Source organism: Pinus tabuliformis, chromosome 9 (assembly GCF_031772625.1).
Source record: "Pinus tabuliformis cultivar Carrire ecotype Pingquan chromosome 9, CPIR1, whole genome shotgun sequence".
Classification (NCBI taxonomy): domain Eukaryota; kingdom Viridiplantae; phylum Streptophyta; class Pinopsida; order Pinales; family Pinaceae; genus Pinus; species Pinus tabuliformis.
In genome coordinates, this window is record NC_142307.1 from 352225589 (window position 1) to 352238411 (window position 12823).

At 35.9% G+C, this 12823-nt stretch overlaps 1 protein-coding gene across 2 annotated transcripts in view; it reads right to left on the reverse strand.

The window, feature by feature from the left end:
* Positions 1–5287: 5287 nt before the first annotated feature.
* Positions 5288–12823, reverse strand: part of LOC149148662 (putative inositol transporter 2) — a 128995-nt gene continuing 121459 nt past the window's right edge. For both annotated transcript variants that reach the window (XM_089438516.1, XM_089438515.1), the window contains 2 exons: positions 6016–6417; positions 5288–5908 (listed from right to left, as the gene is read on the reverse strand). In XM_089438516.1, coding sequence (XP_089294642.1) covers positions 5408–5908; positions 6016–6417 — 903 coding nt within the window. In that variant the 3' untranslated portion in view covers positions 5288–5407. The remainder of the gene's footprint in view (positions 5909–6015; positions 6418–12823) is intronic.

Consider the following 12823-nt stretch of genomic DNA (forward strand, 5'->3'; position numbering starts at 1 on the left):
CTTTTTTCCAACACAAGTTAAATGAAAAAATTGATTTTAACAAGATACCCGAAATTACTTTCCAGCACCACTTCCTTTCTTCACCCTTCATCCACAAGATTTCGCTATGGACACTATAATGATTGTGTTAATTGATCAAGATAATTAATCATTTTACTCCTTTAAACATATAACATTGTATTTTAATAAATTTGCATAATAAACACATTTAAGATCAAATTTATTCCTTAATTGCATTCTATTCTTGAATCTTAAATCCTAAAATCACTAAAGTTGGAAGAACTTTTCAAAATGATATTCTTTTTCACATAAAAAAAATCTCAAAGATTATAAAAGTCTAATAATATATATAATTATAATTTAGATTAAAAAAATTATAAAATTTACACATTCAAATAATCATAAAATATAACCTAAAGGAAAAATATTTTATAAAAGATCATAAGAAAAGCATATGGTTAAAAAAAAATATTTTATAAAAGATCATAAGAAAAGCATATGGTTAAAATATTATAGAAAAAGTAACAATTAAAATTGACTTAATATTCAAAGTTAAGGAATACTTCAATGCTATTCAAAAACCTTACACAGGTGTCTTTTATTCTCACTCTCTTAGATTAATCTAAAGTTGGCTGTGTCTGGGATAGGTGATCCGGATCTTGGGAGGAGGCCCCCAAGATCTAAAAGATTGAAATGGATCTTGGGAGGAGAGACCCCCAAGATCTGAAAACTTGCATTGCCAGAAGAAAAATAGGAGAATGCCCAATAAACAAGACCACAAAGAAACTTTTTTATTAAAACCGATAATAACTGTAAAGGCTACATTGTGGCGGACAATCTATCCTTTTACAAAATGTGACTTGTTACTTATAGTATTTTTCAGTTACAATACCACGGGTCAATTCCATGGGTGAATGAATACCATGGGTGGATTTTACAATACCACGGGCAGATGCCATTTACAATACCATGGGTAAATTCCATGGGTGAATGAATACCATGGGTGTATTTTACAATACCACGGGCAGATGCCATTTACAATACCATGGGTAAATTCCATGGGTGAATGAATACCATGGGTGTATTTTACAATACCACGGGCAGATGCCATTTACAATACCATGGGTAAATTCCATGGGTCGATGAATAATATGGGTGGATGAGTACCATGGGTTGATGCCATTTTCCATTCGGATCATTCCTCCCTCCTTAAGAAGCAATGGTCCCCATTGCGTAAAGTTCCCTCCTGCAAAGCCTTTGTTGAATATAAAGATCCACTGAAGATAAGGGTTTTACGTGGTTAACCCAAAACCCTAATAAATGAAGATTCGAGGATAGAGATACCCTGTAATGCTTGTGACCAACTGTGATTCTGACAGTGTGTGGCCTAGCAAATGGACTTCGATGAACTGTTGGGTTTGTGGATGACCCGTAACCATGAAGAACGAAGATCCGAGGATAGAGATACCCTGTAATGCTTGTGACCAACTGTGATACTAACAGTGTACGGCCTAGCAAATGGACTTCGATGAAGTGTGGGTTTGTGGATGACCCACAACCGTGATGTTGGTTGCTGATGAAGTAGCAGGTGCCTACATAGCCTGGGGTGGGAGGGCACATCTCCAAATAACCCAAGCCGATTGCTGCTATGTTGAAACTGATGAATGTGAAGCAGGTGCCTACTAAAGTGGGGTGGGAGGGCACGTCTCCAATGGAAACCCACTCCGAATGCTGCTCCAGAATTAAAATGGACATAACTCAACCAATATAACTCAGAATATTTATTATAACCTGTTTTTGGAAGTAGAAGGACCATTTTGCATCTTCCCATGTGATGGAAATCCTTATCTGGGCACTCTGAGATCTCAGATTTGTGCTGCAACAGTTCCGCCGTCACAAAAATTCTGATAAAATAGCTGATTTTAAATCAGCGATATCTCCCACATCCGGACTCCAATTTGACCCATTTTTTTTTTGAAATTGGGTGATTTTTCGAGAGGAATCCAGATCTGGTATTTGATTTTGTAAATTTTGTACCAAATGTTTCAGATCTGATCTGCAAAGTCGCCGCCCAAAAAAAATCCTGCAAAAAAATGAGAAAAGAAAAATTCTTCCTGCTTGACCCAAGAAAGTGCTCTGTGGAGGTTGTAGCACATGCCTGAAGTTTGTTGAATATTTCTGCAAAATTTGAAACTGAAACATGCATCAAACCCTCGTTCCCATGGAATCATAACTTGCTCTGATACCACTGATCCGGATCTTGGGAGGAGGCCCCCAAGATCTAAAAGATTGAAATGGATCTTGGGAGGAGAGACCCCCAAGATCTGAAAACTTGCATTGCCAGAAGAAAAATAGGAGAATGCCCAATAAACAAAACCACAAAGAAACTTTTTTATTAAAACCGATAATAACTGTAAAGGCTACATTGTGGCGGACAATCTATCCTTTTACAAAATGTGACTTGTTACTTATAGTATTTTTCAGTTACAATACCACGGGTCAATTCCATGGGTGAATGAATACCATGGGTGGATTTTACAATACCACGGGCAGATGCCATTTACAATACCATGGGTAAATTCCATGGGTGAATGAATACCATGGGTGTATTTTACAATACCACGGGCAGATGCCATTTACAATACCATGGGTAAATTCCATGGGTGAATGAATACCATGGGTGTATTTTACAATACCACGGGCAGATGCCATTTACAATACCATGGGTAAATTCCATGGGTCGATGAATAATATGGGTGGATGAGTACCATGGGTTGATGCCATTTTCCATTCGGATCAATAGGTTCAATGAGAGCATGGCGGAATTTAAGGAATTTTTTTATTATCAAATTCAACTTCCTTTGCCGGGTTGGAATCAAAATGGACGTGAATAGGAGCCCGGCCATGCCCAAGTTAGAACATTGTTTATACCTCTATGAGTTTTTTGGTGTTTTGAATTTATTTGTAATTAGTTTTACACTCATATTTTTTATTTCTGTAGTGTAAGAGGGTAAAAATAATATGAATACAAATCTTATCACTAATTTAAGCTTATGAAATTTTAATGTTTGAAATAGATTTATAAATAGAATTTTGCTGTTTGGAATTTACTTACAAGTAATCTCATTCATATTCTATCATATTATACAGACAACAACAATCCATTAACAATTTTAATTCATTTTACAAATAATTCAATCATTCATTTTAATGGCTCTAAGTCATTTAGAAAGAAAAAAACAGAACTTGTATGAAAGAAAAAAAACAAAATTTGTATATGCAAAATTCAAAACTGAATACTTCTAATTAATTTAGTTTACATAATTCTTCCGCTTAAACTTCTTGATGATGATGGTGGTGGTTAATGTCCACTGAGACCAAATTTTGGTCTATGAGACCTAAAGAAATGAATTATTTAGTTTGATTTAAGATTATATTCCGATACTCTGGGATAGAAGCCTCCTGAGCTCACTGTAATTTTGACAATGTAAAAGGCTAGGAAATTCAATTAACCTGACCTTTACCCAACAAAACTTCAGCCTACTTTGAACTAATTTAGAAGATTTGGCAGATTTGACAGAGCTTACTATATTCATCCAAGTTGCCTACTTTGAAAATAACCTTACAGAGAAGTGTACATAACGTCATTGAAGTTTTCACTTTCAAGTAACATTAACCAGACAACTGTACATAATGACATTTGGTTTAGTTTCTTAGCATCCTGTAGCTTACCATTAGCGATTGTGTTTGGCTCATGGCGCTTCTGTAACATAACAGCTAGCCAGACTGAGACCTAAGACCTCATTGATTCTCTGCTCACTGAAAAGCAATTTGATGAGGGTATTGAAGGCTATACAATTGGGAACATATCCATGTGCTTGCATCTTTTCATATGCTATAAATCCATAATTCCTTCCACCCTTTGGACACTGATAACGGATGACAATGTTGAAAGCTACCAGACGAAGAAGAACATCTACTTGAATCATAAGCTTGTAAAGAAACAATTCTACTTCGAATTGATTCCATTAAGGTAGTCTATTAAACAGAAGATTGCAGGGGAGAGATTCAGATGAAACATTAATGGAAGAAAAGCTTTACAACAATGTTTTGAACAGTTCAGAAAATTAGTGAAACGAAACTGTCCAAAATTAAACATTCAAAATTATTCCCATATTTATATTTGAGTAAACCAAACTCAAATAAAAATTCTCTCTTATAATATTGATTTAAGAAACGAGTTCTCGAAGAACATATTCGAGATAACATATATTAAATGGAAAATCTATATTGGCATATGGACAATTACGATCAGATTGGATGTTGCGCGACTTCCCACCTTCCGACTTCAGTCTTAGATACTTACGCTGAGAGTGTTCAAAAATTGAAGATCAACTAGAATAAATTTAAACTCAAAATTATAATTTTCAATAGGGGTTGTTTTTAGTGAGAGTTTTTGGAAGTTTTTTTTGTTTTTTTAATCTAATTTCTTTGAAATTGGACAGAAATTTATTGAAATCATAACCTTATGGGTAATCCTTGCACAATCAAAATACCCTAAGAACCTTTCAGGGCGCTGAATCCATATATATATAGTCAAAAAAACCAATTTAAATAACACAAAGAAAAATTTCACCTCACAACTCTAATTCAATATTCACATTATTTAGTAACATAGAAGACTAGTAGCAATAAACTACTGAAGTAAACTGAACTAAATGTCAATTAATTGAACTGAACTAAAACTGACTATGACCACAAGTCATGGTTTAGTAACAGAGCGAACTCAATATTCACATTACTTAGTAACAATTAAAGAGGAGACAAGTAACAATAAACTACTAAAATAAACTGAACTAAAACTCAATTAATTAAACTGAACTAAAACTTAGTATGACAAAAAGTGGTGGTTAGAATTAAGAGTTGAATAGATTACATAAGAGACCAGTAATAATAAATGACTAAAGTAAATAGAACTAAAACTCAACTAATTGAACCAAATTAGAACTTACTATGACAAAAACAAGTACAAGTAGTTGGAATTATTTTCTTCAACAATAATAATGAATAGATTACATAAAAGACAAATAATAATAAGCTATAAATTACATAAGAGACAAATAATAATAAATAACTAAAGCAAATGAAACTAAAACTCAAGTAACAAAATTATAACTGGCTATAACACCTAACAGACAAATGGTTGGAATTATTTTCTCCATCAACCATTATTTTCTCCAACCCTAGTGAATAAGACATATATAATGAAATAAGACATATATAATGAAAGACACGTATATAATGAATTATCGGAGTAATTTTCAAATTTGGCGAAGTGTTATAACCCTAATTCTGGGAAGAACGATAAATACAATATATACATTCAATTGTAAGTGTGAAATCCCATTCACGGTTCTCCCTCCTTCTCTTTAGAAGGGAAATCTCTACGCTTTGCAAGATTAAAGCCAAAACAAGCGTTCTCATGAGCTCTCCTTTTTAAAATATCGTCCATCTGCTCCATCGGGATTCCTTTCGTTTCCGGCATCATTATCACCATGAACACGAGACCCGCCACAGCAAAAATACCAAAAGTGAAGAACGTCATGGACGTTCCAATGGATTTTGTCATGGTGAGGAATGTCTGAGCAACGATCAGATTCGCTATCCAGTTTGCAGTACCAGCAATTCCTCCACATACAGAGACGTAATTAGGTGGATATACCTCTGAGTTGAATATCCATGGAATTGTACCCATTCCTGGGGCATAGGAGATTATGTAAAGCCCTAGGCCAACAATAGCCAGCCACCCATAATTAGAAGGGCATCCCTGCAAGAACCATTCACCAGACCCTCCACGACACAGATCTTTACTTGATGGATTTGAAATCAAACAGGCTCCTGGTGAAAGCTGAAAAAAATAAAAACCAATGCCAAGTATTGGTTAAAGTCTCGAATTAATTACCCTAATCAAATAAATCGTAATGCTTTCTATTTGATAATGTCAAAGATTAGTACCCGTTTTGCTTTCTTGGAACAGAACCCACAGTTAGGAGCAACGTCAAGACATTTCATACAGTCCCAAGTTGTTGTGGCGGAACTATAAGCTGGGCATGTGGTGTTTCCAGGATACTGCATTGTTACAGCTCTGCTTACCAATGGCGAATGATCTGCAGTATAGCGGAATAAGCTACCCAGTAATGCAAGACACACAATTATTCCCACTAAACTGGTGATTATTAGTCTTCTCCTCCCGGTTTTATCCAGCAGGAAAAAACTGATCACTGTGCCCACTACGTTCAATCCAGATGTCGTCAAGGAAAGTAAGAGAGAAGTTGAGTTCGATGCGAATCCCGCCAGTTGTACTATTGTGGGACTGTAATACAACACACTGTTGATCCCTACAAATTGTTGGAAAACCTGTTCAAGCGACAGTCAGAATCAATTACAGTGTAACATGTATGAATGAGACGTAAAATCAATACGACTGTTGTCGTATTTACATGGAGGTTTTTCTGTTTTGGCAATGGTGGGAAGTGATTTTGTGAATGCCAAAGGTGCATTTATCCTGTGAAGTCTTTGTTACTTATCTTAATATTTATTTTTTTATTTCCTTAACATAGGTGGTTTTGTACTCATGGTTTTATTCATGAATACTTAACGAATAAAACCAAAGACATTATCATATTTTATTTAATATATTTTGTTAAAATTATAATACTTTTTGTTATGAAGTGTATTGTTTTCTAAACAAAAGTGTACATGATAATTTTGAAACTATTAAGTTAAGATTAATTTTCTATATTATTAAGAAAGCTAAATTTAACTATACCAAGATTGATCTATTTGGCCTTGGAAGTGAAGTGAACAGTAAAAACTAGAAACATGTAAACACAAGGACATATTTGAAATTGAGTAGAAGTATAAGAATCAGTGGCTACAACTTGGATGGGATCTTTGTTGTTGTTTGGGGTGCCTCTAGCCAAGGATGGGATGCCAAGTTGTTGCTATATGAGTTCCAATCTTAGCTCTAGGCCCTTCATGTGGTGATGCAGTTACTCAATAGAGTGGAAGATATATTTCTGAAGTTCAAACCTGTCGAATAGGATTCTTCCTAGGATAAATTTCATGTGCCAATATCAATACACTATGTGAATGCACTGGTTGAAGAGAGCACATGTATGGCCAATAACTTGTACAGAATCTACCATCTCAGTGAGTACATCCAAGTTCGAGAGTTGGTGCCTATGAGAGTTTTTCTCCCTCAACGTGGGTGAGTTCATCCTGGATGGGGTCTGGGGTAAGCTTGCAAAATTGAGCAATAATTTCCTACCAATGTTGGCGCATATGTGTATTGTCCATTCCTTGTAATAGGCCACTCCCCTGCAAGCACGGGCATGTTAATGGGGCATGGAAGAGAGTCCAAAAAGGAAAGGGTGACAAAGGGCCAAGAGAGGGAAGGAATTAAATTCAAAAACAAGAAAGAAGTCAACGAGGAGAGAAATCAGGACAGAGGAAAAAAATGGCATGGATGGCCACAATCGGGGAAAGAGACCAACAACTACCAAAGAAAAAGAAGGAGAGCCAGTAAAAAAAAACAAGAGGAGTACAAGGCCAATAGGTGAGAACGAAATAGGGAGGGAGCCTCTAGAGCATATGATCACAATGAAGATTCCATGACATTGAGATAGATAAAAAGTAAATCAAACCAAATTAAAGAGAACACGAAGGAGGGGAAGAGAAGAACCATGTAGTGGATGAAGAGACTTGGTGCCAGGATGAGCCTCTCCACCAAGAGAAATCCAAAGGTGTCACTACCAAAGCTGTTAGGTCGCATTGCAGAGTGTGTTGCCTTGCATGAATAGGTACTTGAGAAAAAGAGTTGTGCCACCCCCACCACACCAACAAAGGAAAGGTAACTATAGGGCGTGTGTAAGCCTTCAGACCTTCTAATATTTTTGTTTGAAACTACAGTTCCAAGCGGAAAAGGAGGATCCTTTTATGTTGTAATTACAACAGCCTAACGAGAATTTCCTAGCATTTCCAAATCGAGGCTCTATATAATGGGTCAATAAGGGACCCCAATTGGAGTTAATGCCAACTAGGGCCTATATGATGGGCTTGTATCACTGGTAACTAGTGTCAGTGAAGTTGTGCTCATTTTCAATTATAATGTGAGAAGCCATAAAAAGTGTTAATGCAAGTTCGTATTTCACACAAGTGGACTCCCAAAAGATAGTTTGTATGCTTAGAGGACAAAAAATGTGAGAGTGTGAAGTGTATAGCATGTTAATGGTCATATTTGCAAGCTACATGATGTGAAGTCTTAGGATTTCATAAATCATGAACATTCTCTATAGGGGAATGCTATTATTTATTTTTCCATGGCACTTTGGAATAAGGTATATGTCTATGGACGGGATCATAAACACACTGAAATACCACAACACTAGCACTTTGCATAGTAGAATATGTATAATAGTGAATCAATCTAGTGCATAATACAATTTTTAACCCAAAACGTGTTTTATTATAATATTTAATATAAAAAACATAGCGCTCCCATATCAAGGATCATGGCCCTTACAATTAGCCCTAATACAAGGAAAACTAGGGCTTCGAGTCAAAAAATTATGACTATCAATCTTTCCCTGAACAAAGTACACTTGAATTACTTGTTGAAGGAGTGCTCTACTTAGTCCTTTCAATCCACTTACCTTGAATGCTTCTGGTAGGTCCTTTGCCACCTATGGATGTGGGTTGGGAAAAAATTTCTAGAGCCATGAAATAGCTTAGGTTCCTTGGAGGTTGTCAGTTGAGATGGGAGATCTATCAAGCCTTGTAATATCTTAACTTCCCTGGAGATTGTGGGTTGAGTTACTAGTTCCTGGAGCCTTGGAAAACTTGGCTTGAGACAAATATGGTTGACATTAGAAATTTCTAGATCATATAGGTGAGATCACTATGCTTGAGGGTTGAGGTGGTTTGGCTCTAGAAGTTGTGGTTGATTTTATTTTGGTTCAACCCTTATGATCCCACATTCATGCTTGGAATATGGTGTGGGGTTGATTGATTGAAAGAGAAATTTCATTCAGCCCAATCTATGTCCATGTTGTACATGGAAGTCCCTGACTTGGCTAGACTTTGAATATGTTAATACAAGTTATTTTTCTCATTATGATTTATGAGCACATGTAGTGGTTATTAAGTGATCTTAAGGCTAACCTGTCATGGTTTCTATTCTAGTTATAAGTTGATTTTATGATGGACTCTAGTTATGGCTCTTGTTCATGATTTGATAACTTATTTAATTGTTTTCGAGTGCATGAGCTAACAAGTGTTATTATAGCTAGATTGAGAGGGCATAGAGCCTTCTTGGTGATTTTTATATGAAGTTGAGAAGTTTATGATTAGATATGCATTCATGACCTATAGCTTCCATGTTTATTATATGTTTGATGAAATGTCTATCTAGTATTAGGCATGTCTAGGTAAATATATTTCTCAATCTTTGATTATTTATCATTTTTACCGTTATTGTCATAATTCTGAAAAGTTATAGGTAGCTATGGGAAATCTTCTGGAGGCTAACCTAAAAAAGTCACATAGATCTCATGACCACATGCATTGAATAGGGAAATTTGGGTCATAACCGCATAGAGAGAGGCCAATGGATGTCGTTACAACATCCCAACTACATGCATGAAGCATTATGGTTATGGTTGGGGAGTAAACCTAGTGAAAAAGTGTTCCATTTTAGGGATTAATCACCTGTGCTAGTTGGTAGGCTCCAGAGTGCTTTGTAGTCCATGAGGGATGTCAGTTTCCTTTTGGTTTTTGGGTCCCACTTCCATAATTAGAACTTGGAGGTCAATTCATACCATAGTGATGCTCAACTCATGTTTACCCTGGAGAGTTATAAAGTTGGTTAAATGTGGGAAGGGGCATTTACAGGGTGGTATCAGAGCTTCCAAGTTCAAACTATTGGACTAGATGGGCTAAATGCATATTGTTATGCATGCATGTTAATTGTGTATGTATCTACTATCCATGCATTGTGATGGTTATGGTTATGATGCATCTAGTCATTACTGAAGTTTTGTATTGTCATGCATGATGTTGATATGTTGATATCATTATGTATTTATATCATGCTAATCTGGATTGATTGTGTAGATTTGATAACCTCCTCTTAAGTACGTTGAGGTATGATTTTGATTACGTGTATATTTGGTTTATCTAACGTGACATGTTTGCAAGAGATAGTAGATAAAATCTAAAGAGAAAAATATTGGACTACAGTTCACATGACTCCTCTTAAAGGCTTGATTTGAATTATATGGAATGGGAAAAGTTAGTTGGGAAACAAGGAGAAGAGCACTCTCCTGATTTAGTAGATATAGTTATAGTTTGAAGGCATGCATCAGAAGTTGCAAGGCAGATAATAAGAGTTGATTGAGGCACAAGAAAGGCTTTCCATAACTAAAAAAAACAAGAAAAAGTTAATGCAATCATACTTTAGAGCCATTCAAATTTTCAAAAGCAAGGAAAACTGAGGATTTGTCAAGGATAGGAAGAAAAGACATATGGGGCATATGGCAGCAAGTGTCATAGAGGTCACAAGTTGGACAGGATGTCACAGTCAGAGGTGGCCCATCTTTGGATACACTTTACAAGAGAGCTAGGACTCATGGATTTTATTCTAGTTCTGGTTTTGAGAGTTATCATCGTCATTACTTCCAACATCCTTATAGGAGGAGTGACAAGTAGTGTTTTCCAAAGGAATTAAAGAAATACAAGCCTCCTACTTTTGATGGGGATGTGAAGAAATAAGAAGACGCAGAAGCATGGCATCTTGGGATGAAGAATTTATTCAGATTACATGATTATTCCTAGAATATGAAAGCCAAGATAGTTATCTTCAATCTTAAGGGAAAATTAAATATTTGGTGGGCAGTCCCTCTATGGTTTTTGTTGATCAGTGGTTGTCATTGATGTTAACCCAAGCAGCACCAGGGGCTACCCCAATGTTGAAAGGGAATTTCAACATGAAAACTCACATTGTTTTGCATCAAATATATTCTCGATGGATTCTACTCGTTGAGATGTTTCTGTTGATATATGGTACACCTCCCAGTGCTTCACGGTTTGAGAGTTATTTGTGCTTGAAGTTAGTAATCCCAGTTAGTGGGCTAAAATCCTATGGGGTTGTGGCATGGAACTCATAATTGGTTGTGTTAATTGAATAGTAAATAATTAATAATATTTTTTTTCTCCTAATATCCCTCCAACGTTCACTTGTTGAGGACCGTCTCAACTCAAGACATTCATATAAATAATGACCCTCATATCCTCCTCTTGTAGGGTTTTTGTGGCTTCAAATAGTGGAATTTTCGCTATAACTATTTTTGTGCGAAGCTGAAGTTAAAACCCATTTGAGACAAAATCTTGATGAACCTCATGACCAAATTTTAGATCTTGGTTCAGTATATTTTCGGATATATGATCTGAGGGAGTTAGGATTTTTGCAGCCTTCCAAATTCCATGTCAAACAGGTGACATTGGGAAAATGGTCATAACTTTCTCTCTGAGCATTGGATTCAAGTTTCGTAAATATTCATAGAAATAGAACGGACTTTAGTTTGTTGAGTGACATTTTCAGGGCCAAAGGTCGCAATAGTGACACATGGCACTTCATACAAGTTCTTTCTACTAAACTAGGCTTTAATCAGGACATCGTGGGAGATTGGGCATAACTCTTTTTTGAAGAATCCAATCTTGATAAAACTTGTGGGGTTTCCAATAGGACTCAAAGGGCTACCACAATACAAAATTTTAGACCCTGGAGATATGAAATTACATAGATACAACAGATTCAATATCAAGCTCCTAGAAGGCAACAAAAAACATGGATTCAAGGATCATTGCAATAAGGACCACACATCAACAGTCAAGGGTAAGTCTCCTACAACAAGTTATGTAAGATTAAGCATTTACATTTAAATTTTGAGTATCATCTCTGACATATGTTTTTACAGGAAAACGTAAGTATATACAGGGTCTCGGTTATATCTCTATGTCTCTATATGTCACAGTTAGTTTTGATACCACATTTCGGATGTCCTATTCTTGATACTACACATTTGATGCTACACCAAGTCTACTCAATATATATGATGTTGTAAGTTCATGTTACTTGTCTTGTCATAGTTGATAGAATGGTCTCTATTTTTGTACTTAGAACTTGGTTCATCACAAGTCTAGGGTCTGTCATCAATTTCTATTGGATATATCTTTAGGTTAGTTTTGGATATAGTCTTTCATAGAGTCCAGGACTATATCAAGAGTGGGAGTCATTGTCTACTGCTGCAACAAGTTAACAACAAAAGTGACAAGAACATTTCAGGTAGAAGAAGATTCAAGGACAACATCAAGCAATCATTCAAGAGATGAATTATTATACCAAAGGAAGCATTGCAGTGGGAGATCCTTTAGAGACATGACAGCCATCCATATATTGTGAAGAAGTGTCAAGGCCAAGAGTAATCATTGTAAAGTTGTAAAAGAGTCATTTGTAAAAGTGTCATCATTAGAAGAGTCATTATTGTAAAAGAATCAATCTTCCTAGAGTCAAAAAGGCATTGTTGGGAGGTATAAGTCTCTGTTGGGATGATGTCATGGTTGGGTTGCTAGTCATAGTGTGATTGGGTGTTCAATCAAAATCATTGTAAATCATATTGTATCATGGATCATTGTCCTTGGTACGGGAATCCATACTCTTATCTCATTTTATTCAATTATAGGGCGGCAAGGAGGTTTTAGGCAA